The sequence below is a fragment of the Myotis myotis genome, unplaced genomic scaffold, assembly GCF_014108235.1.
Source record: "Myotis myotis isolate mMyoMyo1 unplaced genomic scaffold, mMyoMyo1.p scaffold_m19_p_2, whole genome shotgun sequence".
NCBI lineage: Eukaryota > Metazoa > Chordata > Mammalia > Chiroptera > Vespertilionidae > Myotis > Myotis myotis.
The window spans coordinates 56,150,628-56,175,634 of record NW_023416324.1 but is presented as its reverse complement, the minus strand read 5'-3'; the positions used below and the strand labels follow the sequence as shown (position 1 = coordinate 56,175,634).

General features: G+C 37.4%; 1 protein-coding gene across 8 annotated transcripts in view; it reads right to left on the bottom strand.

The window, feature by feature from the left end:
- The window catches only part of NEXN (nexilin F-actin binding protein), a 42,035-nt gene that overhangs the window by 2,439 nt on the left and 14,589 nt on the right, over positions 1–25,007 (bottom strand). For 4 of the 8 annotated variants that reach the window (XM_036349874.1, XM_036349878.1, XM_036349873.1 and 1 more), the window contains 10 exons: positions 24,690–24,768; positions 22,656–22,847; positions 22,388–22,466; positions 22,155–22,303; positions 16,199–16,240; positions 14,673–14,867; positions 14,394–14,570; positions 12,403–12,591; positions 6,567–6,764; positions 4,028–4,249 (listed from right to left, as the gene is read on the bottom strand). In XM_036349874.1, the coding sequence (XP_036205767.1) occupies positions 4,028–4,249; positions 6,567–6,764; positions 12,403–12,591; positions 14,394–14,570; positions 14,673–14,867; positions 16,199–16,240; positions 22,155–22,303; positions 22,388–22,466; positions 22,656–22,847; positions 24,690–24,768 (1,522 nt within the window). The remainder of the gene's footprint in view (positions 1–4,027; positions 4,250–6,566; positions 6,765–12,402; positions 12,592–14,393; positions 14,571–14,672; positions 14,868–16,198; positions 16,241–22,154; positions 22,304–22,387; positions 22,467–22,655; positions 22,848–24,689; positions 24,769–25,007) is intronic. The other 4 variants (XM_036349877.1, XM_036349876.1, XM_036349881.1 and 1 more) reach the window with 2 other exon arrangements.

Genomic DNA, 25,007 nt, shown 5'->3' with positions numbered 1-25,007 from the left:
TACAATTTATGGTTTCTAAAGTACTTCAGTCATACTTGACAGTTTTGAAACTAGGTTTTTTATGGGTCTGTCTAAAGCAGCGGTTCTCAACCTGTGGGTCGTGACCCCTTTGGCGGTCGAACGACCCTTTTACAGGGTTTGCCTAAGACCATCCTGCATATCAGATATTTACGATTTATAACAGTAGCAACATTACAGTTATGAAATAACAAAAATAATTTTATGGTTGGATCACAACATGAGTAACTGTATTTAAAGGGCCAGAAGGTTGAGAACCACTGGTAAAGATATCACCATATATATTACAAAATAAGCAAACTGTTCTAGGGTGCCAAATCAACGAAATTTTGGAATAAGCTGTAAAGTTTCCTATAGTAAAACCTTGATTTGTGGCTGTTTTACATCAATTTGAGATACTGCAGCTAAGTTCCAGTGAATGTAGGAGGAGGAATTAGAATAAGTTGAGTAGACTGATGAACAAAAACAGATATAGAGACAGAGAAGCATCGATCAGATGCTCAAAACTCAGAGGGAAAGCAGGGGAGGGTGGGGGTGAGGGGGAAAGATCAACCAAAGGACTTGTATGCGTGCATATAAGCATAAATGATGGATGTGGACAACGGGCGGTGAGGGTGAGGGTAGGACTGGGGGGATGACACATTTGTAATATCTTATTCAATAAAGGGAAAAATATTTTTTAAAAAAATAAGTTGAATAGTTTTCTGACTTTTCTTGAAACAGATTTTATTGGGAAATCCTTGGGCATCAGACACAACCAGATACCTATTGGGTAAATTCTATTACACCTTCAGATGATAAACATGCCTACCCATAGCTATTGCTAATGAAGGATGTTCTGGGGTTCTTGTTATAGTTTTTAAATAGGCTAAAAAGTATATGTAAATAGAATTCCTCTGAAGCTAATTGGGGAAAACTTATTAACAGTCTGTTATTAAATGCAGTTGTTTTTTTGTTTTGTGGTTTTGTTTTTGGGGGTTTTTTTGGAGAGAGAGCAAAACATTGATTTGTTGTTCCACTTATCTGTGCATTCATTGGTTGATTCTCGTATGTGCCCTGAATGGAGGTCAAACTCAAAACCTTGATGCATTGGGATGATGTTCTAACCAACTAAGCTACTCAGCCAGGGCAATTGTTGCCTTTTCTTTTTTTTTTCTTTCTTTTTTTTTTAAATATATTTTATTGATTTCTTACAGAGAGGAAGGGAGAGGGATAGAGAGCCAGAAACATCCATGAGAGAGAAACATGGATCAGCTGCCTCCTGCACGCCCCCCACTGGGGATGTGCCCGCAACCAAGGTACATGCCCTTGACCGGAATCGAACCCAGGACCCTTGAGTCTGCAGGCCGAAGCTTTATCCACTGAGCTAAACCGGTTCTGGCTGTTGCCTTTTCTTAAATCTCTGAAAAGCCACATTTTAAAATGTTACAGAAATGAGTCTTCTATCATAGTAAAAGAATAACTTGTTCTCTAGGTGCATTCTTAAGAGGACATTGACACCCCAGCACATGAATATTAAGGACAGTATAATTAGGCAGTAAATTTAAGATAAAAGGGAGCATAAGGAAATGGTTTTTGAGTATACCTTATTAGAAAATTTAACTACAAAGTCAAACACTATAAGGCAATTAAAGTATTTTAAGTGCCAAATGAGGTACGGGTTAAGGGCTACAGGAGCTGAAATGGAATTCCTTGATTAGGGAAGGTTACATAAATGAGTTGGTCCTTAAAAGATGTCCCGAATAGAAGACGTATTGAACATTGACATTTTCTAAAGGCAAAAAACAGATTCATGATGGGGGAAGGGGGGGCAGCCCTATTCTGAAGTTGACTGTGCTCAATGCCAAAACTGCTAAGTTTTTAAAGGTAGCTCAATGACCTTTAATATAGAGCAGCGGTTCTCAACCCTGGGGGTCGAACGACCCTTTCACAGGGATCGCCTAAGACCATCGGAAAACACATATATAATTACATATTTTTGTGATTAATCACTATGCTTTAATTATGTTCAATTAGTAACAATGAAAATACATCCTGCATATCAGATATTTACATTACGATTCATAACTAGCAAAATTACAGTTATGAAGTAGCAACGAAAATAATTTTATGGTTGGGGGTCACAACATGAGGAACTGTATTAAAAGGTTGCGGCATTACGAAGGTTGAGAACCACTGATCTAGAGGGATATATTCAGAGGAATGTCAACATTCTTCACAGGAAACAGTGTTCAGGGCATCCACATGGGTTATAGATCAACCATGTCCTAGTACCATATCCTTTTAAACAAAAGAGAGCTAATAAATAGCAATAAAACAAGTAACCATTTATTTCTATCTTACATATTTTATAGGGCTCGGTATTACTGCTCTGAGGTTTCACTGCCTTTAACAAAGGGAATCAAATGCATGCTTATGGAACTTTAGATAGAGCGACATTTATCTTGCTAAAGAACCACCTGATATTTTGGCCAAACAAACATTAAATGTTGGTGTTCTCCAGGGTTTTATCATTTACTTTCAAACTATTAACTGTTTCAAAATGGTTTTATCTGTTTCTATACTTTAAAATACTATCCATAAAAGTGACAATCCCTAGCTCCTGCTTCTCACCTGAGTTCAGTACCTGTTTCAGACAGCTTTTACTTTATCTAAATACAGCTCAAAAAATGCAGTCCTTGTGTCCAGAACAGTCCCTGGGACATACTAGGCTTTCAAGTAAATTTTTTAATGTATGAATCTAAAACCATCTAAGATGCTAACTTGATATTACTCCGTGTTTTTAAAATCCCTTCAGTGCTCCCCGATAAAACAGTTTCTTAACGTGTCATCTACGACCTTTCATGGTCATCTCACCTGTACTTGGATCTTTATCATTAGCTGTTTTTGCACTCTGTTTGCCTCAATAGTAGATTCTTTTTAATCTTGAGAATTTGCACATACTTTCTATTAACAACCTCCTCTGATGGCCCTCCCAGCTTCCACACCTGTTTTCTTAGTTGAACATCTGATGAAAATGCATTTTTAGAGAAATACTGGTTGAATGCTCTGGCAGAAAAACATTCCAAGGTCCTATTTAAACCAATATTCATAACCATGGAACTAGTCCTCAAACTGGAGGGGACTTTACAGGTCATTTAGTGATCGCCTCATTTTACACTTGGAGGTACTTCAAATTCATGCTATCTGAATTTTTATTTAGTCATATAGGGTTTATTGGCCTCATCTTTAAGAGAGTAAATCAGTGATGGCGAGCCTTTTGAGCTCGGCGTGTCAGCATTTTGAAAAACCCTAACTTAACTCTGGTGCCGTGTCACATATAGAAATTTTTTTTTAAATATATTTTATTGATTTTTTACAGAGAGGAAGGGAAAGGGATAGAGAGTTAGAAACATCAATGAGAGAGAAACATCGATCAGCTGCCTCCTGCACACCCTCCACTGGGAATGTGCCCGCAACATGGTACATGTCCTTGACCGGAATCGAACCTGGGACCCTTCAGTCCACAGGCTGACGCTCTATCCACTGAGCCAAACCAGTCAGGGCCATATAGAAATTTTTTGATATTTGCAACCATAGTAAAACAAAGATTTATATTTTTGATATTTATTTTATATATTTAAATGCCATTTAACAAAAATCAACCAAAAAAATGAGTTCGTGTGTCACCTCTGACACGCGTGTCATAGGTTCGCCATCACTGGAGTAAATGAATAATCTCTGGAGTTTAATTCAAATATATATTGCTTGTACTGATTCAAGCTAAAACTTACGCCCATAAATAATTTTGTTTTGTTTTTTGCTAGAGTGAAACATTTGGTGTTCACTATTGGCTTTAATTCCAATAAAATTGTGAAACAATGCTAGAGTGGAAAAATAATTTTAAAGTCTTTTAAGATCTTGATGTGTTTTTGCTATTTAGTTCCCAAAACTTATTTCAAAGCCAGTGTTAACTTCTGTTGAATCATCATTTTAGTACCATAACAACGTTAAATATAAAATAGTTTACCTCATGGAAGTGTTCTGCTTCTCGCTCTTTAATTTCAAGGTCAATCGCTCTCCTTCTTGCTCGTTCTTCTTCTATCTTTTTCTGTATTTCTTTTTCAGACAACTGTCCAATTTTTTCAAACTTGCTTTTTAGATTTTTAGCTTGAATGGAGCCACTCCTTTTCAATTTGATTAATTCTTCATATTCCCTGCTCAATTCAAAGGTTTCATTTTCTTCCTCTTCCTTAAAAAAAAAAAAAGGTATTTTATATATTAAATACTAAAAAATGAGTTTGTATTATAAACATCCAAAAAGTGTTCACCATTTCCTATTTAAAACCCAAAATAAAGGTTAAATAACCTCCCTGCACAATACTTAAATACAACCTGCTAAAGTATGTATATCAAAAATTAACTTTTACGAGGAATTGTAGGAAGCTCTTTGTTCAAAGAACACTGAGATAGGGAGGAGTCAGATATAAGTTCTAGTTCTGACACTCATACTGTGTGGCCATTTTATCGCTTAACTCACTGGACATGATTTTTTCATCTCTATATAATAGAGTCAGAGTATCTCTAAATGCTTTTTGTCTTAGATTTGATGATGGCTGGTGGCCTAATAAAGTTAAATGTCAATCTTAATACTCAAATGATACAGCACCTCTACAGATACAGTCTGGTAAAATCCCTACACTTCACTATCACTTGTATTCTCAATTTTATATTTTGCCAAGAAAAGGAGTCAATCAAAATCAGGATCTAATTTTTTTTAAAAGAAGTGTCTCTCTTCATTTTACTCTTCTTTCTTTAATCCTCACACAAGGATATGCTTTTATTGATTTTTAGAGAGGAAGGGAGATAAACAAAGATTAATAGAGAAACATTCATCAGTTGTCTCCCATATGCGTCCCAACCGGTGATGGAACCTGCAACCTAAGTGTGTATCCTGACCAGAAATTGAACCCTTGGTGTACTGGACAACACTCCAACCAACTGAGCCGCCACCAGCCAGGGCGGGATCTAATTTTTTATAGCACTCTATTTTGAAAACTTTTCACATTCCTTTCCCTTGGCTTTTCACAATTTATGATTACTAGTTCTTTTCTAAAATTTGTTGATCATACAGATGTCACCCATTGCTCCCACCCCACCCCAGTCCTTACCCTGTCTATTGTGATTACTAGTTCTTTGTATACTTCTTACACTAAAACCTAATCTCATTAAATGAAATGGTAAATATTGCTGTTATTCCTGGTAAACTTTTCCTGGAGAAGATCTACAATTTTAGGCTGAGGGGGCAAAAAAAGCAGGGATGGGTTAGGGGAGGTAGTCACAGTGAATGTGACATGAGGCCTAATGGCTCATTTAAGGGGGGAAAACATTTCTTTGTACTACCTCTATTTTTTCATCTAGAGGTAAAAACAGACTACTTAAAATACCAGAAACTAATAAATTTATGATATTCATTTTCAGCTTCCTTTTCCAAATAAATGCTATAATTTAGGCTAGACCTTGGAATATTTCCCTATAGCATACTAATTTTATTAACTATATATTTATACAGCCTTTATAGTCTCTTGGTCAGTGACGGCAAGGAAGCAAATATCCCCACAGGCCCAATGCCCTAACACATGACGAAGAGGCAACTTCTAAGAAATTGCAACCTCTGCATAGGAACCCCTCAGTTCCTAGATTAGGAGGAATTGGCAAGGGGCTCCCACCAAGTCACCTACCAAACATGCCGTGTCACTGCTAGTCCAAGGTTGTGACAGCCACTGGTTCCCCAACCCTGTTCATTTGCTGTCTGCCTCTCCCCATCAGTGGCAGAGGGAGACTTGGAATGCTGACCCCTCCCTTTCCCTTTCCTCTCTGCCTATGCAATTGGTTGGCCATTCAGATGAAGGGCTGCAGCGTCCAAGGGCAAAAAGCAGAAGGTAGGGCCTTGGGGGCATCAGGAGGTGGGAAGAGGGCTCCTGAGAACCCACCATAGGGAGGCAGGATATGTGGGTGAGCCAAGGCTCTAAGACTCAAGCACAGGTTCCATTGTCCAGTCGGCTTTCATAACAGATTCAAAGTAAATCATTAAACATTTCAAGATGGCAACCTGAGAGCATTAAACCACTAAACATGACCCTTCTGAACATGGGGTCCTGTGAGGGCACAAGTTGCATGCCCATGCAGACAGCCGTGTACAGTCTGTGTGTGTGTGTGTGTGTGTGTGTGTGTGTGTGTGTGTGTGTGATTTCAACACTACAGAAGTCACACTAAAATGTGACAGCACCAAAGTTCTATCTTTAGTAAAATAAAGTGACTCAAAGACTTGCCAAACTCATGTTCCTATTAGTATCCATGGTACTCCTTTAGTTTTATCTTTTTTAGATTACATGTATCAGTTTATCAGTTTCAACAATATGAGCAACTGTATCAAGTGCCTCATTGGAGTATGTTTTGTCCTTTATGTGAATAATAAATACTAACAAAGTTATTATAAGGAAATATATGTAAAATACTTAGATTAATTAATATTTGTGGAATACAAATGAATATTTTTAAAACCTTACCTCTCCCATTTCTTGTCTCAGTTGTTCAAATTCCTGTTTTTCCATTTCTAGCTTATGCTTCCGTTCTTCCTCTGTTCGTCGTTTTTCTTCTTCCATTTTTTGTTTTAATAATTCTTCAAAATTAAATTCCAGTTTTCCCGGTGTAAGAGATTCTTGAGAGATTGTTTTATACATCTCTGGGGAGTCATCATCTACTACCTATATAAAATAATTATTTTATCACCCTTGTCAGAATTATGCTTACTAGTACTAAAAAGGGAATATTTCTTATAGAAACTATGATTACTGGAATAAAAAGGTTGTACATTGAACTAAAAACCAGGAGACTTAAATTATCTTCAAAAATACAAAACAGCCAAAACCGGTTTGGCTCAGTGGATGGAGCGTCGGCCTGCGGACTGAGGGGTCCCAGGTTCGATTCCGGTCAAGGGCATGTACCTGGGTTGCGGGCACATCCCCAGTGGGAGATGTGCAGGAGGCAGCTGATCGATGTTTCTCTCTCATCGATGTTTCTAACTCTCTGTCTCCCTTCCTCTCTGTAAAAATCAATAAAATATATTTTAAAAAAATACAAAACAATAAATGGGAGGAATTATTAGAAAAATGTAGGGAAAAAACCAAGATGGCGGCATAGGTTAACTCCGGAGTTTGCTGCCTCGAACAAACACTTCAAAAATACAACTAAAAGACGGAACGGACATCACCCAGAACCACAGGAAGGCTGGCTGAGTGGAAGTTCTACAACTAGGAGGAAAGAGAATAGCATACCGAGACTCAGAGGAGGTGCAGTGCTGAAGTCAAATACTAAGGTGCGTGCGGAGCGGGCTGGCGGCTGAGGGTGCGGTTGTCTGTTTCACTCGGGAGGGAGTCTCAGACTGAGCTCCAGATCCGGGCGAGTCTCTAGGGACCCAGACTCAAACGGGAGAAGCGGGACTGTCTGGCTTCGGTCGGAACACGAAGGCAGCTTTCTCTCCGAGGTTTGCAGTGGTTGCTGGGACTCTGAGAGGCAGAGCCTCTGGGAACGGGACCAAGAGCAGCCATAACTGCTCCCTCCACCCGCCCTGTTGATCCCCTGGGACCCGCCCCGCCCAAGCCCTGCACAGAGGCATTTGCCGGATAGCCTCAGGCAAAGGCTAGATTAGCACCGCCCTAGAGATCCAGCACAGAAGTTCTCCCACTGCACACACAGCTGATTCTCATAGCCAGCTGGCCTGGAGGTCAAATCCCTGCCAGTATTACCTACAACAATCAAGGCTTAACTACAACAAGACTGTGCACAAAGACGACAAGGGGGTGCACCAAGAAAGCATAAAAAATGCGGAGACAAAGAAACATGACAGAAATGGAGGATATAGAACTCAAAACCACACTTTTAAGATCTTTCAATAAGTTTCTAGAAACTGCCAATAAACTTAATGGGATCTACAAGAAATCTAATGAGACCCTCGATGTTGTGATAAAGAACCAACTAGAAATTAAGCATACACTGACTGAAATAAAGAATATTATACAGACACTCAACAGCACACCAGAGTTGCGCAAGAATCAAGTCAAAGATTTGAAATGCGAAGAAGCAAAAAATACCCAACCGGAAAAGCAAAATGAATAAATAATCCGAAAATACGAAGATAGTGTAAGGAGCCTCTGGGACAGCTTCAAGCGTACCAACATCCGAATTATAGGGGTGCCAGAAGATGAGAGAGAGCAAGATATTGAAAACCTATTTGAAGAAATAATGACAGAAAACTTCCCCTACCTGGTGAAAGAAATAGACTTACAGGTCCGGGAAGCATAGAGAACCCCAAACAAAAGGAATCCAAAGAGGACCACACCAAGACACATCATAATTAAAATGCCAAGAGCAAAAGACAAAGAGAGAATCTTAAAAGCAGCAAGAGAAAGAAACTCAGTTACCTACAAGGGAATACCCAGACGACTGTCAGCTGATTTCTCAACAGAAACTTTGCAGGCCAAAAGGGAGAGGCAAGAAATATTCAAAGTGATGAATACCAAGAACCTACAACCAAGATTACTTTATCCAGCAAAGCTATCATTCAGAATAGAAGGTCAGATAAAGAGCTTCACAGATAAGGAAAAGCTAAAGGAGTTCATCACCACCAAACCAGTATTATATGAAATGCTGAAAGGTATCCTTTAAGAAGAGGAAGAAGAAAAAGGTAAAGATACAAATTATGAACAACAAATATGCATCTATCAACAAGTGAATTTAAGAATCAAGTGAATAAATAATCTGATGTACAGAATTAACTGGTGATTATAATAGAATCAGGGACATAGAAAGGGAATGGACTGACTATTCTTGGAGGGGTAAGGGGTGTGGGAGATGCGGGAAGAGACTGGATAAAAATCGTACACCTATGGATGAGGACAGTGGGTGGGGAGTGAGGGTGAAGGGTGGGGCGGGAACTGGGAGGAGGGGAATTATGGGGGGAAAAAAGAGGAACAAATGTAATAATCTGAACAATAAATATTTAATTTAAAAAAATGTAGACTAAGGTATTTTGTGATTACAGAGGAAATGGTGACCATCTATTCTCCATCCCAATGAACACGATGAAATACTTTGAGTTTATACTATCAGTTATTGAAATTAGACATTAAGATCCCCTAATAGTAAATACTTTTTAATTGGATTAAAATAAACCTGTGGTTAAAAAAAAAATAGAGCATTTCAGTTTAATCACAGTTTTGTCTGAATGAATTAGATAACCCCTCAGGATCCCTTCATAATCAAGCAGAAATTAATGCTATGATTTTATTATACTGATTTATTTATTGATTAATTGATTTCAGAGAGGAAGGGAGAGAGCGTAGAAACATCAATGATGAGAGAGAAATTAATTGGCTGCCTCCTGTACACCCCATACTGGGGATCAAGCCCACAACCTGAGCATGTGCCCTGACCAGGAATTGAACAATGACCTCCTGGTTCATAGGTCAACACTCAACCACACTGAGTCACACTGGCTGGGCTGTACTGATTTATTTATGGTCAGCCCAATTGAAAAATAAATAATAGTTAATATAGCTGCCAGGAACAATGCTAAGCACTTTACATGTATTGAATTATTTTATCTGTAACTCTACGAACTAGGAATTATTAATATCCCCATTTTAAGGCACTGAAAAGTAACTTGTTCAAAGTTAATACAAGTAAGTGGTAAATGGAGGAATCAAATCTTAAAGATCTTTCTATAATAAAATTATAAATAATGATTTAGACTCTTTTTAGTACTTTCATGAATTCCATGTCTGACTGCCATTTTTTTCCCCAGAAATTGAATTTATGGGGTGACATTGGTTAATAAAATTACATGGGTTTCAGGGGTACAAATCTATAATACATCAGCACCCCCAGTGAAGTTTTCTTCCATCACCATTTATCTCCCCTTTACTGTCTCCTACCTCTCTCCACCCCACTATCCCTCTTGTAATCACCATACTGTTATCTAGTCTAACAGCCATTTAGATGTGACCTTGGGCAAGTTATCTAGCCAAAGTCTGAATCTATCTGCAACAACTTGCATGGAGTTGTCATGAGAACTAAATAAAGTATGGAAACACTTAGTTGTGCTTGACACCATGATAACAAAATGGCAGTTTTATTATTACATTATTCCCTGTATATAGGCAATCTCTAAATTGCAATTAGAAATTTTGCTTTAAAATCATTGACTTGGAATACACTTCACCATGAAAAGCAATTGCCTACTTCTCTTCTTCTATCTTCTGAAAGTATATACATAAACTTCTGGCTTGAAATAGACATAGGGGAAAGAGAGAGGCAAAGGGTAATTATTTGTTCTAAGATTTATATATGACAGGCTTTACCAAAGAACCAGTTCAACTAAGAAACAATGTTTAGCCCTGTCTGGTTTGGCTCAGTGGATAGAGCGTTGGCCTGCGGATTCAAGGGTCCCAGGTTCAATTCCGGTTAAGGGCATGTGCCTTGGTTGCGGGCACATCCCCAGTGGGGGGCTTGCAGGAGGCAGCTGATCGATGTTTCTCTCTCATAGATGTTTCTAGCTCTCTGTCCCTCTCCCTTCCTCTCTGTAAAAAATCAATAAAATATATTTTTAAAAAAGAAAAGAAAAGAAACAATGTTTATATGGTCTTACCATCCAAAGATTGGAAAAAAAAATTTTAGTGATATATGAATTAGCTGATCTATAATATGAAATGATGATACTTGGCCCTGGATAAGAAAACAATATAAATGAAGGGGAAACTCTCTTTTCTGATAACATAAATGTCTCTAGGAAACTAGATTTTTTGTTTAATACAGTTTTCCTTCCCTGCACTATTCCACTAGTGAATCACTGGGCCTAAAATCTGCCCCCAGGAGTAGCTTTCCTGATCTTCATAGCTATTTCATTTACCATTTCTGAATTATTCTACAAAAAATAAGTGGTTTCACAATGTTTGCAGGGGTTTTGTGTAGAACCCATTTGTGAAGCAAGGATTACCTCACAATGCACATAAGACAGTTTTAATCTCACTTATTCCACAAACATTAACAGAAGTTTTTTATGCTAGAATATGTTGTTCCACATGCTTGGTGAATGGTCTCAGCCTCACTGAGTGTAGCGACAATACAACATTAGTGTTACGCTGGGGAAGTCCTAAATGTTATGAGAAGGCATAAAAGGAAGACCTCTCTGGAACACGTGTTAGCAGGGAAGGCTTCCCAGAGAAAATGGAACTAGGAAATAGCAGAACACAGGGAAAGGACCGAGGGACATGCTTCACATAGCATTCATGAAAGCCTAGCTTTTTGAAGAGTTGGGAAGAAATTTAGCATGTCTGGCAGGTCAAAGAAGAATCAAGAAATGAACGAGAAATATAGTAGGGCAAGATTATAAAGAAATTTGTTTTAAAAGTTTGTGTTTTTTGCTTACAGGAAGTGGAAAATTTTTTAACATTGTCAAATTCACTTTTTTTTTTTCTTTTTTTTTAAAAGAAAGATCACTGCTGGCTTTTCAGGGAAGAATGGATTAAGGGCAAGAAAACAAGTTAATTAAGAGTTGGCCCAAGGCAAAGGGTAACAATGACCTGGATTATAGTGGTAGAAGTGGGAAATGTGAGAAAAATGATAGATTTTTCTGTTGTGAGTATCTGGTTGGGTAACAAAGCCTCATCAACACTTGGATATATGTATCTGAAGCTCACCCAGGCACAGGAAGAAAGCCAGACCACCAAAGCCAATGGAAGTGTTTCAAGGAGGAGATGCTGTGTTCACATGTCACCTTTTCTTGAAAAGAAAGTTTGTCAGATAACTAGATTTCACAATCATTAAAATGGTATGAGAAGTATAACTTTGTGAGAGTTAAGGTTGGTAGCAATATCCAGCAATGATATTGCTGGTGAGCATTTTGGAGTTAAATACTTGTGATTAAATAGCTTTAAATATATACTGGATGTGATGGAAATTGAAAAGAGAGAAGGAGGAAGGGAGGAAGGAGGAAATGTGGGAAGGGAAAGGAGAGTGGAGAGGAGGGAAGGAAAGGTGGAGATAAAAAAAATTCCCTACTTGGATACTTAGCCCTGGAAAACATGCTCTCCCAGAAAAAGGAAGACCATATTCAACTCTCTATGCCAGTCAAAGCAATTCAATTAGAACCTTCTCAACACCACATGGAAACAAACACCTGTAAATGGCAGGTGTTACATCACAGGAGACTTAAAAACTGTTTGCCATCCCTACTGTTGGCACAAATTTCAGAAACAACAGGGTATTCCCCAAAGTTTAATGGTTTCTCTTAACTGAAAACCTGAGTGAATCCTAATGGCATTATCCAGTTATATTCTGTCTTACCATGCTTCTCCGTGCTTCAGCAAATGCCTTCTTTTCCTCCTCTATTCTCCTTCTGGCTTCTTCTTCTGCTTTCCTTTTTTCCTCTTCTCTCCTTTGTCTTTCCAGCTCTTCAAAACTGAGTTTGAGTTTCCCAGGGCGGTACCTTTTAAAAATGTTTTCTGTGTCTTGGTTTTCCTCCTCTTCATTTACCTAGCCAAGAAACAACTCTCACTCATCAAAGACAGGAATGAATTATCAATCAAAGGGCACAGAATCAGCCATCTCAACAGGAATATTTCTTTGCCCTAAATATACTTGACCTAAATCCCCTTCTTTTATAATATTTTATATGATAAAATATTCAAATTTGAACAAATTCCAAATAAATATATACTCAAGTTAAATAAAACTTCTCAAGCAAGTCAAAATTTTAAATAGATCAATGAAGCATTTAAAAATTTAAGGGGTCATTTAAGAGTTATTAAACATTAACTTTCCCAGAGCAAACATTTAGCACAAGTGTGTGTGTGTGTGTGTGTGTGTGTGTGTGTGTGTGAATGTACTTAAACTGAGGTTAAAATATACCTACACAGTCTCTCTTTGGAAGTAAAATAAATTTCTCATTAAAAAATATTTCTGTAAAAGTCAAATTTTATTTTATAATTAAGATTCTAATTTAACATTAAATTGAAATTTGTTATTTGATTAATTGATGGTATTTCTATTTCAGTTCACTAAGCTGACAACTAAAGATATCTAAAATATATAGATATTATGCAACTATGATTATTCAAAATTCATAACATTTTCAAACAAATGTTTAAAAAATTAAAATTTTGGCCCTAACCGGTTTGGCTCAGTGGATAGAGCATCGGCCTACGGACTCAAGGGTCCCGGGTTTGATTCCGGTCAAGGGCATGTACCTTGGTTGCGGGCACATACCCAGTGGGGAGTGTGCAGGAGGCAGCTGATCGATGTTTCTTTCTCATCAATGTTTCTGACTCTCTATCCCTAGCCCTTCCTCTCTGTAAAAAACTAATAAAATATATTTTTAAAAAAATTAAAAAATAAAAAATAAAATTTTGGAGATATACTCCTTAGAACATCATTAATAAAAGTTGATGAAGAAATTATGAAAGCTTTAAAAAATTATAGAGGTTCCATTTTTAAATTCTTATGCAATCTGGAATTGGTGTTTTCTTATTTCAATTTTATTTTTCATTGATAAATCTATTAATATAATAAGAGTTAACATTTTTGAAGCACTTATTATATGACACTATTGTAACTGCTTTTGGTATTAACTCTTTTAACAATTAAGAAGTAGGCACAGTCCTAACCGGTTTGGCTCAGTGGATAGAGCGTCAGCCTGCTGACACAAAAGTCCCAGGTTCGATTCCGGTCAAGGGCATGTACCTTGGTTGCAGGCACATCATCGATGTTTCTAACTCTCTATCCCTCTCCCTTCCTCTCTGTAAAAAATCAATAAAACATATTTTTTTTAAAAAAGTAGGCACAATTATTTTCACAATTTTATAAATGAGGAAACTAAGACAGGTTAAATAATGCCCATGTTATACACTTTAATGGAAGACATCTGAACCCAGGCAGTCTGGCTCCAAAACTCATGTTCTTAATGATTACACTATGTGTGTGTGTGTGTGTGTGTGTGTGTGTATACACATACTAGAGGCCTGGTGCACTTGGGGGATCCCTCAGCCCGGCCTGCCCCCTCTCACAGTCCGGGAGCCCTCAGGGGATGTCCTACTGATGGCTTAGAGGGGAGCGGGCCTAAGCCGCAGTCTGGCCTCCCTCTGCAGGAGAAAACTGGGCCGATCATGGGAAGGCGCCACCCCCTATACCTCCACTGCTGCTGCCGCCATGGCTGCCGGCCCTCCTTGGCCCACGCAGCCACTGCGGCTTTGTCCGGAAGGACATCTGGTCTATCCGGTCTAATTACCATATTACCCTTTTATTAGTATAGATTATTAGTATAGATAAGATTGTTTTACCATTTGCTGCCTTGCTTCTTCAAAAGCACGCTTCTCTTCTTCTAAACGTTGTCTTGCTTCTTCTTCAGCTTGCTTCCTTCGATTTTCTTGCCTTTGTCTTTCTAATTCTTCAAAGGTTAGCTTCAGTTTTCCAGGAGAAGTTGATTCTTTTTTTGCCTCATCATCCAGTTCATCATCCTAAGAAAACATAAAAACCCATCTTTTAATCATAAAGTAAATTCTGATAACCATCTCTACTGCTTTAACTTGCTCCTTAAGGGAAAAAAAAAAAAGAATTACCATGACCAGGGAAAGACACTTTGCTTCCTTGAGAGACCGTCGTTGTTCTTCATATCTTATTCTTTTATCTTCTTCAGACTTGACCCTTTCTTTTTCTTCTCTTTCTTTTTCTAGATCCTCAAAATTCTTTATTTTTCCAGATGTTTTGTGTGATTTCACAGGAACCACTGTTATAAGTAGTGAATCATCTCCTTCCTAATTTATAAAATAGACAATTAGCATATTCCTAATCAAAACTTAGGTTTCATGGGACTTTACCTCCATCATTGGTGAATTTCATTACATTGCCATCAATGTTATGAAGAACAAAAATTTATATTTTTTTACAGATTTTTATTAAATAGCTCTATCTCCAAAGTCATTGTACATTATGAGTTAATGTAATGCAAATCCATTGCTGATAAGGTTCAAGGATCATCTTCTTCCCTAGAAGATGGTGTTAATACAGCTGTTCAGATAAAACTACATGACATTAGCTGAATTTACTAGTAGCTATTCATGCACTAATCCCACAAAAGGTAGTGTGCAAGTGAGTACACTGTAAATCAATTTGATGGTAGAAGGATTCAGTTTCAACACACAAAGTTTCTCCATTTTTCTCTCTATGCAAGTTTTTATCTCTCTTTAAAATGTTTTTTATTGATTTCACGGAGAGGGAGAGAGAGACAAATATCAATGACAGAGAATCATTGATCAGGTGCCTCCTGCACACCCCTACTGGGGATCGAGCCCACAACCAGAGCATACCCCAACCTGGAATCAAACTGTGACCTTCTGGATCACAGGTCGACACTCAACCACTGAGCCAGACTGGCTGGGCTCTCCATGCAAGTTTTTAAATACTTAGTAAAGCAAATATTTAGTAGGTAAAAACAAACAGGATTTCCAAGTGACTTATAAAACATTTTTATACTAGAAACAAAACTCTTCAGCATTTGAGCTTCTTGAAACTCTTAAATTTGTTTTTGTTTTTAATGTATTTTAGTTGCATTACATAATCTATTGTTGGTTCCAATTTATGTGGCTGTAGTTTTAGGCACACCATCAAATTGATTTTTAACCCTCTGTTAGATAGAAAGGGGTAACTAAATTTTCTGTGGCTGTTAAATTTTTCTTCATGGTGATAGATAATACTATACTCTCTACTAATATGTGATAACCAAATAAACTATCAGGAACTCTGAGGAAAGAAGACAAATGATGAAAAGAAAACTGCCTTTTTAAACTGTAAGCTTTCAACAATCTCAACTATTAGTGATAGTTAAAAAAAATATGTAGCCTTGCCAGAGTTATCTCAAACTGACTGTCTCTAACCATGAAAACAAAACATACTTTTCTTTAAAAACACTAAGGTATAATGTCAAAAGTGCAAAAATATGATCTTGCTTTGCAAAATATTTTTGTCCTTTTTATTGTTGTTGCTGAATTTATAATAAAAAGAATAAAAACTTAATTTTTAATTAAAAGATTATTTGTGAATCAGATAGTTTTAGGTGAATGTTTCATTAAAGTAAATGTCCATTTACCTCTGATGCTGATTCAGTTCCCGTATTGTTTATGTCCTCAATCTATTGAATGAGAATTTCATATCATTACATTACATCAGATATCTATTTTTTTTGCTTTTAAACATACAATGGAAAACTAATTTAATTATGACTTATGGTAAATTTTTAATTTATAATTTTTGAAATATTTTTGTTTCAAATTAGCTAATTATATCCCTTTAATTGAAGATTAAACCTTATATTGGTTTTTGCATTTTGATATAAATATCAATATCTAGGGACCAATATATTAAGAAAAAATTAAAATAAAGCCTACCTACCTTTGTAATATTCGAATTTGGATAATTGACCAAACTCATGACCTGGCAGTGAGCTTACATAAGCATCAGTTATTAATAAAATTATCCATTTAAACTGAGATACAGAAACATTTCTCTGCCCCAGTAAAAGAAAATCTATCATTAGCAATCAAATAACCATAACTGTATTTACAATAAAAATATATGACAAAAAATATAACTGACACAATAAAGTGTGATGAAAGGTATAGGCTTTCACATGGCTAGTTTAGAAAGGGAAAAAATTTCTGGAAGTCATAATTGTTTATATTTTGACCAAATCTAGGTAGGGAAGTCCCTCATTCAAAAGGAGGGAGCTCAATTTGGCCATTACTCGTAAGAAATATCACTGTTAGCTTGAAGGGCAGGCTAATGTACAAAAACTGAGAAATGAAGAGAAGAAAGGTAATTTAAAGAATGCAGTGTTTGAGATCTCAGGAAAAAGAAATATAAGCAATGGGAAAAGTTAGAAAGTAAAAATTCTGATTGCTTATTATCTTAATTTGATTTTTAACTCCGGTGAAAGAGCCTGGAAGTAGCGTGTACCTCACGCAGCCTAAGGGAATTCTGTTGTACCTTGGTTCATACTAGGAACTGGGCTGGCTAAGGCCCTGTTCTGACACCATCCCACTCTTCTGTGTTCTCTGTCAAGTAAGAAGTAATACATTTTATTAAGATACCAAATTTCTTGAAAAATAAATTATTCTGAACAAATCGTTAAAATATATCTCTTTTTATATTTTAATAGTTGATCAATAGTTGTGTTCAGAGTAATTTGCTTTGTTACAGAATTATTTATCGCCATGTAAATGGTGAACGTTTTATTGAATGATGTATTATACTAAGAAACAATTTACTGGATCTATAATGAAATAACTACAAAATTATTTCCTTTCGAAAAGATGTTAACAATTCCTCTACAAATCACAATCTCTCAATAAAAAGTTCTAAGAGATATGATGAGAAGCCAGACATTGAGAGTATTGGGAAGAATTTCACTCAGACTCCCTCCTGACTCAGGAATCCCTCCTATAGCTTTTTAAAAAAATTGACTGATTTTAGAAAGAAAGGAAGGGGGGGGAGATAGAGAGAAGGGGAGAGAGTCACCGATTTGTCATTCCACTCACTTATGCATTCATTGGTTGATTCTTGTATGTGCCCTGACCAGGGATCGAAGCCGCAACCTTGGCTTATTGGGATGACACTCTAACTGAACTACCCAGCCAAGGCTATAGCATTCTTGAATATGGACTCGTACAAGTGGATTTTTCAAACAAACATTAAGACTCTTCTTGCCCTAGGCTATTTGGCTCAGTGGAGAGAGTGTCAGCCTGTAAACTGAAGTGTCCCAGGTTCGATTCTGGTCAAGTGCACATGCCTGGGTTGTGTACTTGATCCCCTGTAGGGGGTGTGCAGGAGGCAGAGATGATTTTCTCTCATTATTGATGTTTCTATCTCTCTCTCCCTCTCCCTTCCTCTCTAAAATCAATTTAAAAAAAATTTTTTTAAATGATTCTTCTTGACTACCTATGTCATACTTTACTACTTATATTCAAAGAAAGATTAATTGTATTAGATATGAGCAGAAAATGTACTTAATTAGGATTTTAAATTATGTGCAAGATAAAAATTGCTATTAGTAGTTCATTTCGTTCTATCTAAATATTCTCAAATAATTAAACAGGTCAAAAATTTCATTAACCAAGACTGTATGGCACCCTGCCACATAGTATCAGGGGTTACTGAGGTGGTTCTCTTTCATGATTATATTTTATTTCCATCTCTCTTTGAGTATCCTATGTATTCATCATGTTCAAACTCACGTCTTCAACATACACATAGTTTTTCTTTGAGAAACCACTACCTACATATTCAGTGCCTGGGTTACAATGGGTCTAGTGAGTAATCAGTGCTTTTTTGAAAATGGACAAGACTTAAAAGAAGTACACTAAACAATGTGCATACTCATTGTTTGCTACCAAACACCCTGTATTTTAATTATATATTTTATTATAATGCTATTACCTTATTTTATACTTTATACAAATGAAATTACATATATATTATCTTTATAATCTACATATGTAAAAGGCTAATATGCAAGTGTCCCCTTGGGAATTCCACCTGGAGACTGGGAGTTTGATTGCTCACTATGACGTGCACTGATCACCAGGGGGCAGCACAGAACATGATGGATGACCAGCAGCAGCAGCGGGGCGCTGAGGGAGCAAGGGAAGGAGGAGGCGGGGAGGCAGGGGGAACCGCGTGGTGGTGGTGGCGGCGGCGGCGTGTGGGTGGCGAGGGAAGGAGGAGGCGGGGAGACGGGGAAGGCGGGAACCTGTTTGGCCCTGATCACCAGCCAGGCCTAGGGAACCCTACCTGTGCACAAATTTCATGCACTGGGCCTCTAATATTATAATTGTATTCCCTTGTGAAATTTCATTGCAAAGGTATACTAGTCTTTTATGGAGGTGTCAGGGGCAAAGTATATACCATCCTTTCCTCAGATAAAGAGGTACATAGTCATAAAATAGAGGAATTTTCAATTGTTGCCTATAATTCATCTGGCATATGTCATTAACTGCCACCATGCAAGTGGTTATTGGTGCCATAGAAGTGGTTATTTGCAAAGTCTAGGTAAATAAATGTCTTTGACATGCAAATATGGCATATGCTTTGCTTTCTTTGTCATTTTTCTTTTTAGAAAGTAGCAGAAGCTGAAAAGAACATAGCAAATAGATTTAAGGCACTTAAAGAGTAGGCAAAAAAAAAAAAAGCCAAGTACAATCTCACAATTACAATGTGTTTTTTTAAGAGATAATATACTATGAAGACTCTGTTACAATATTTGTTAAAAAACTGATGAGAGGAGAAACTAAAATGGTTCTATAATATTTTATCTATATGTATTATTATTTAGGTAAAACATTAGGTATGTATAGCCATTTACTCTGTACCAGGCACAGTTCTAAGTGCTTTACATTCATTAACTCAGGTAACCTTATTTACAACTCTAGGAAAATAAATACCATTATTATCTCATAAAGCTCAAAACATTGATCATCTCTTTTGATCTTCCAGTGTAGATCTGGTTTAGCACATCTATCTATACTAATAAAAGGGTAATATGCTAATTAGACCAGATAGACAGGACATCTTCCAGACGTCCTTCTAGACCAGCGGTTCTCAACCTGTGGGCCACAACCCCTTTGGTGGTCGAACGACCCTTTCACGGGTTGCCTAAGACCATCCTGCATATCAGATATTTACATTATGATTCATAATAGTAGCAACATTACAGTTATGAAGTAGCAACGAAAATAATTTTATGGTTGGGTCACAACACAAGGAACTGTATTTAAAGGGCCAGAAGGTTGAGAACCACTATTCTAGACAAAGCCATGGTGACAGAGGCAGAGGCATTTAGGGGCGATCAGGCCAGCAGAGAGATGTTTAGGGGCAATCAGGCTGGCAGGCAGAGGGATTAGTGATTATCAGGCAGGCAGGCAGAGTGGTTAGGGGTGATCAGGCAGGTGAGCAGTTAGGAGCCAGCAGTCCCGGATTGTGAGAGGGATATCCAACTGCCAGTTTAGGCCCAATCCCGCAGGAATCCCTGTGGGACTGGGCCTGAACCAGCAGTCCGACATCCCCTGAGGGGTCCCGGATTGGAGAAGGTGCAGGCTGGGCTAAGGGACCCACCCCCCCATGCACGGATTTCGTGCACTAGGCCTCTAGTAAACAGTATAACTGTCTCTGTCATCTATTCAACTATATGACTACAGATTATTTATAATGTAAAACAAATATCAATATATTAAAGAAATTTTTGTGATCAATTAGTTCTTTATTTAAAATATAATTATTACTATTAGAACTGTAAGTTTCTGTCATAATAATTAAAATTTGAGAGATTAGTTTTTTCTGGACTTCATATATTCTTGAGTATTTCAAAAATACCAGCCTCTTACTTCTCATGCTCTTAGCTAAAATATACGGGAATTCGAAGGTCATTAACAGATTATATAAAATCACAATAATAATACTTTAATTCTCATTTCTCCTCTATGGGCATCAGTTATATAAAGGAAACTAGTGGCCTGGTGCATGAAATTCGTGCACGGAGAGGGTGGGTCCCTCAGCCCAGCCTGCACCCTCTCACAATCCAGGACCACTGGCTCCTAACCACTCACCTGCCTGCCTGCCTGATTGCCCCTAACCGCTCGCCTGCCTGCCTGATTGCCCCTAACCACTCTGCCTGCCTGCCTGATCGCCCCTAACTGCTCACCTGATTGCCTGATTGCCCCTAACTGCCTCTGCCTCGGCCCCCACTATAGCAGCTTCATCTGGAAGGACGTCCAGAATGACATCCAGAAGGTTGTTCGGCTGTCCAGTCTAATTAGCATATTACACTATTATTATTATTATTATTATTATTATTATTATAGATGGCTGACATACATTTGCTCCCCGCTCCTATTACCATCCCCAACTTAAAAAAAATTAAACTAGATAATACCATTTTTTATTAGATTTCCAGAACATATTTTATTTATTTATTTATTTATTTATTTATTTATTTATTGTTAATCTTCACCCAAGGAAATTTTCCCATTGATTTATTAGGGAAAGAGGGAAAGACAAAGAGAAAAACATCAATGTGAGAGAAACACATTGATTGGTTGCCTCCTGCACAAGCCCTGACCAAGGGCCTGGGCCTGGGAGGAGCCTGCAACCACGGTATGTGCCCTTGGCTGCAATCGAACCCAGGACCCTTTGGTCTGCAGGCCAACGCTCTATCCACTGAGCCAAACCGACTAGGACTAATAATACCATTATTAAATAAAATGTGATTTAATTGGTTTCAAATTCTTGAGTAGAAAGATATGCTCATTATGCCTTAGTGTTTGATAATAACCAAGTATTTACTGATTGCTATTAAAAGACCAGCATTTTATTAAGTGTTTGTGGATAGCTTATATGTGAAATTGTCTTATATCTATACTAGAAGCCCAATATCTATACCAGTATATCTATACTGGGGTCCCTCGGCATAGCCTGCGTGGATTGGGCCAAAACCGGCAGTCCAACACTGCCTGCCGCTCCTGCTCATCCCGGCACCACTGCGTCTGCCACCGCCGCCACTAGGTAGGTTCACTGCAGCTCTGCTGAGGTCTCCAGGCTGTGATGGCCAGGCCAGTCGTGAGCCCTGTGTCTGGCTCCCGTCTGTCAGCTGAGCAGCGCTCCTGCTGTGGGAGTGCACTGACCACCAGGGGGCAGCTCCTGCATTGAGCGCATCATAGCTACTGGTCATTCGGTCACTTAGGCTTTTATATATATAGATAAAATCCTCTAACATGTCAAGAAAAATAACCAATGTGGACAGTGTAAGGAGTGTGGATGGAAGGGTAAGATGGTATATAACAAAAAAAAATTCAACCTTAAAATAGGCACATTCTGCCCTTAGCCTTCTAGACATTTGATATTAAATATTTGTGGTTAGGATCTTGTTTTCAAGGTAGCTACTATGTAATAGGTTCATGTTATATTAAAATATTTTAATTAGGCAGCATAATGATTAGTTTTACTCTGTAAAATTAGTTTCTAAAGCAAATACTAACTTAATATTTAGTTTATACCTGCTCAGCCCTTTTTGCTAATTCACGTTGTATCTTCCTTTTTTCTAACATATCCTGCTCAATTCTGCGTTTTCGTTCCTCCTCTGTTCTCTTCCTTTGTTCCTCTTGTCTTTGTTTCTCCATTTCAGCAAATCTACCTTTAACAGTTCCTGAGAATAGATGAAACATGCTTGATACTTTGCTGTTTTCTTTCTTTACAATTTCATTTACAATTTACCCTTCAAGTGTCTTACCTGTTAGCTTGGGAACATAAGCTTTATCTACTTTAGAAGATACCTCTCCCTCTTCATCAGAAGCAAGCATTTCTTTAATCTAGATGGTTAAATTAATATGAACATGTCACAAATTTAGACTAAACCACATTATATGCAGAGTTGGAAATTAGTTTTTAAATACAGAAAATTATCTTAATTATGGTTAATATGAAACAGTAAATGTGAATAATGAAATATAAATTAATAAGATGAATATTTGCACAATAGTAAAATAAAATAAAATAACCTCCTGTTTTCTCCTGTTCCATTCTCTCTCTCTAATATATTGTTCTTTTCTTCTTTGCTTTTCGTCTCTAGATCTCCTTTGATTTCTTTCTTCCCTGGCTCTCTGCATGGCTTCAAACTTATCCTTTACATCACCTTTGCCAAGTTTTGGCACATAGGTTTTTGGGACAGGTTTAGATGAAGAAAGCAGAATCTTCGTTAGAATAAAATAAAGAAAAGAAAGTTGAAAAAATAAAGATAGGAATAAGTTAGGTAAAGACAGACCAGAATAAGCAATACAAGAAATACTTGTTGAAACAGAAAATAGAAATGAGTTTGAAACCTTTATTTTAACCACAAGAATCTGATTATGTACTGTCTGAAGTCTAAATCTAAAAAAGGAAATTACAGAAAATATGAGAGTAAAATTTTATTAATATATAGTACAGAAGTTCCATCTTGTAAGTGCATTCCGCTGAAGCTGAGGGCTAGTAAAATATATAAATTGAATACTGGATTCTAATTTAAAATAACCTGTATTTTATCAACCTACTCCCATTGCTTGCTTAAAAGATACCCAGACTAATTTTTTAAAATATATTTTTATTGATTTCAGAGAGGAAGGGAGAGGGAGAGAGAGATAGAAATATCAACACAACAATGATGAGAGAGAGCTACCAATCAGCTGGCTCCTGTACACTCCCCACTAGGGATCTAGCCCTCAACCCAGGCTTGTGCCCTGACAGAGAATTGAACTATGACCTTCTGGTTCATAGTTTGACTCTCAACCACTGAGCCACACTGGCCGGGCACCCAGACTAATTTCAATAAATTAGATGAAGCTGAAAATAAAGCAAAAGTTTAGGCTTTAAAGTTTAATTCACACATTAATATTCTTGCTTGTTTCCATATCTAATATGAGTTAAACTTAAGTCCAGTCCTTTATTTCTCATTTGCAGCTGAGCTGTGCCAGGGTCTTTGTGCACAGGCAGAGATGACTTATATTGTTACTGCCCATCCAGAACTTCTATAAACCAACATTAAAAATGTGTAAGAATGTCCGGCTGGTGTTGCTCAGTGGTTGAGCATCGACCTACGAACCAGGAGGTCATAGTTTAATTCCCAGTCAGGCCATATGCCCTGGTTGCGAGCTCGGTCCCCAGTGTGGGGTGTGCAGAAGGCAGCCAATCAATGATTTCTCTTCTATCATTGATGTTTCATCTCTCTCTCTCTCCTTCCTCTCTGAAATCAATAAAAATATACTTTTTTAATGTGTAAGAAAACTGTCTCATTCCAAACAGGATGAGCTCTATAGGAAAATTTCCAAATGGCAAAAGAGCTCCCTAAAACTTTTCCTCCACTATAAAACCTAGAAAGCAAATTATTTTCATCATTTTTTAAAATTAAGCTGATCTCTAAAAGAAGTTTCAGTAAATAAAGCTTCAGTTCTTACTTAGAACGCCAAACCCTTTCTCCTACGCACTAATGACAAATTGCTAATTAATCTGGCATACCCAGCCCCTATTTTATCTACTTATGGTGTCATTGGCCATTTAAGGTTTTATTACGTTTATAATTTGGGGCCATCACCAAATTTGGGGTTGGATTCTTCTTACTACAACTCTCCATAACTGCAGCCAAGAACCAGAAAATGGCTGAGAAGTTTTATTGCAGCTTCTGGAGGAAGTGCTAGTAGGGACCCTCACCTGAGAGTGAATTATTGCTAACTCCTGAGAGTGCAAGTCAAATCCGTTTTTTTAATACTGAAAATATAACTTCTAAGACTTAACAAGATACTAAAATTCTACTTGAGATACTTCCCATCACATCCACTTTACTATCATTCACAAATTTAATAATCATGATTCTTAGATTGGAACTAAAGCAAAACTACGGGACCCAAGATCAGCCTGTGAATTTCTTATGATTTATGTCTTGGCACTATGTTGTTATGAATTTGTCAACATGACCTTCCCACTGAACAACTGCCCTTTCAGCAGTTCTACAGTCAACCTTAGGTTTCCCCCCTACTTCCTTTTTAACTCTGGAGACTTACCTCAGCCTTTTGGGAAATATCATTCATCTTTGCTCTATGTCGTCTTGGGGTGATTATGAAGCTTTGTTTATTTTTGCACCTGAAAAATATTAGTATTGAATAAGAATTTTAATGACTTAATTTTTAAAAATATGCTATGCATTTTTGTAAATATTAATAGTGTGTTAATTGCTCCTTAAGAAATACTGACATTATCCAGGTAAGTCCTAAATTGTGATAACTCTTGGTTTATTTCCCCAAGATTTAGGGTAGAGAAGGTACAAGATGCATGGTATTAAAAGATTCTTTGTAAGCGTATGGCCCAAAATAGCTTGTGAC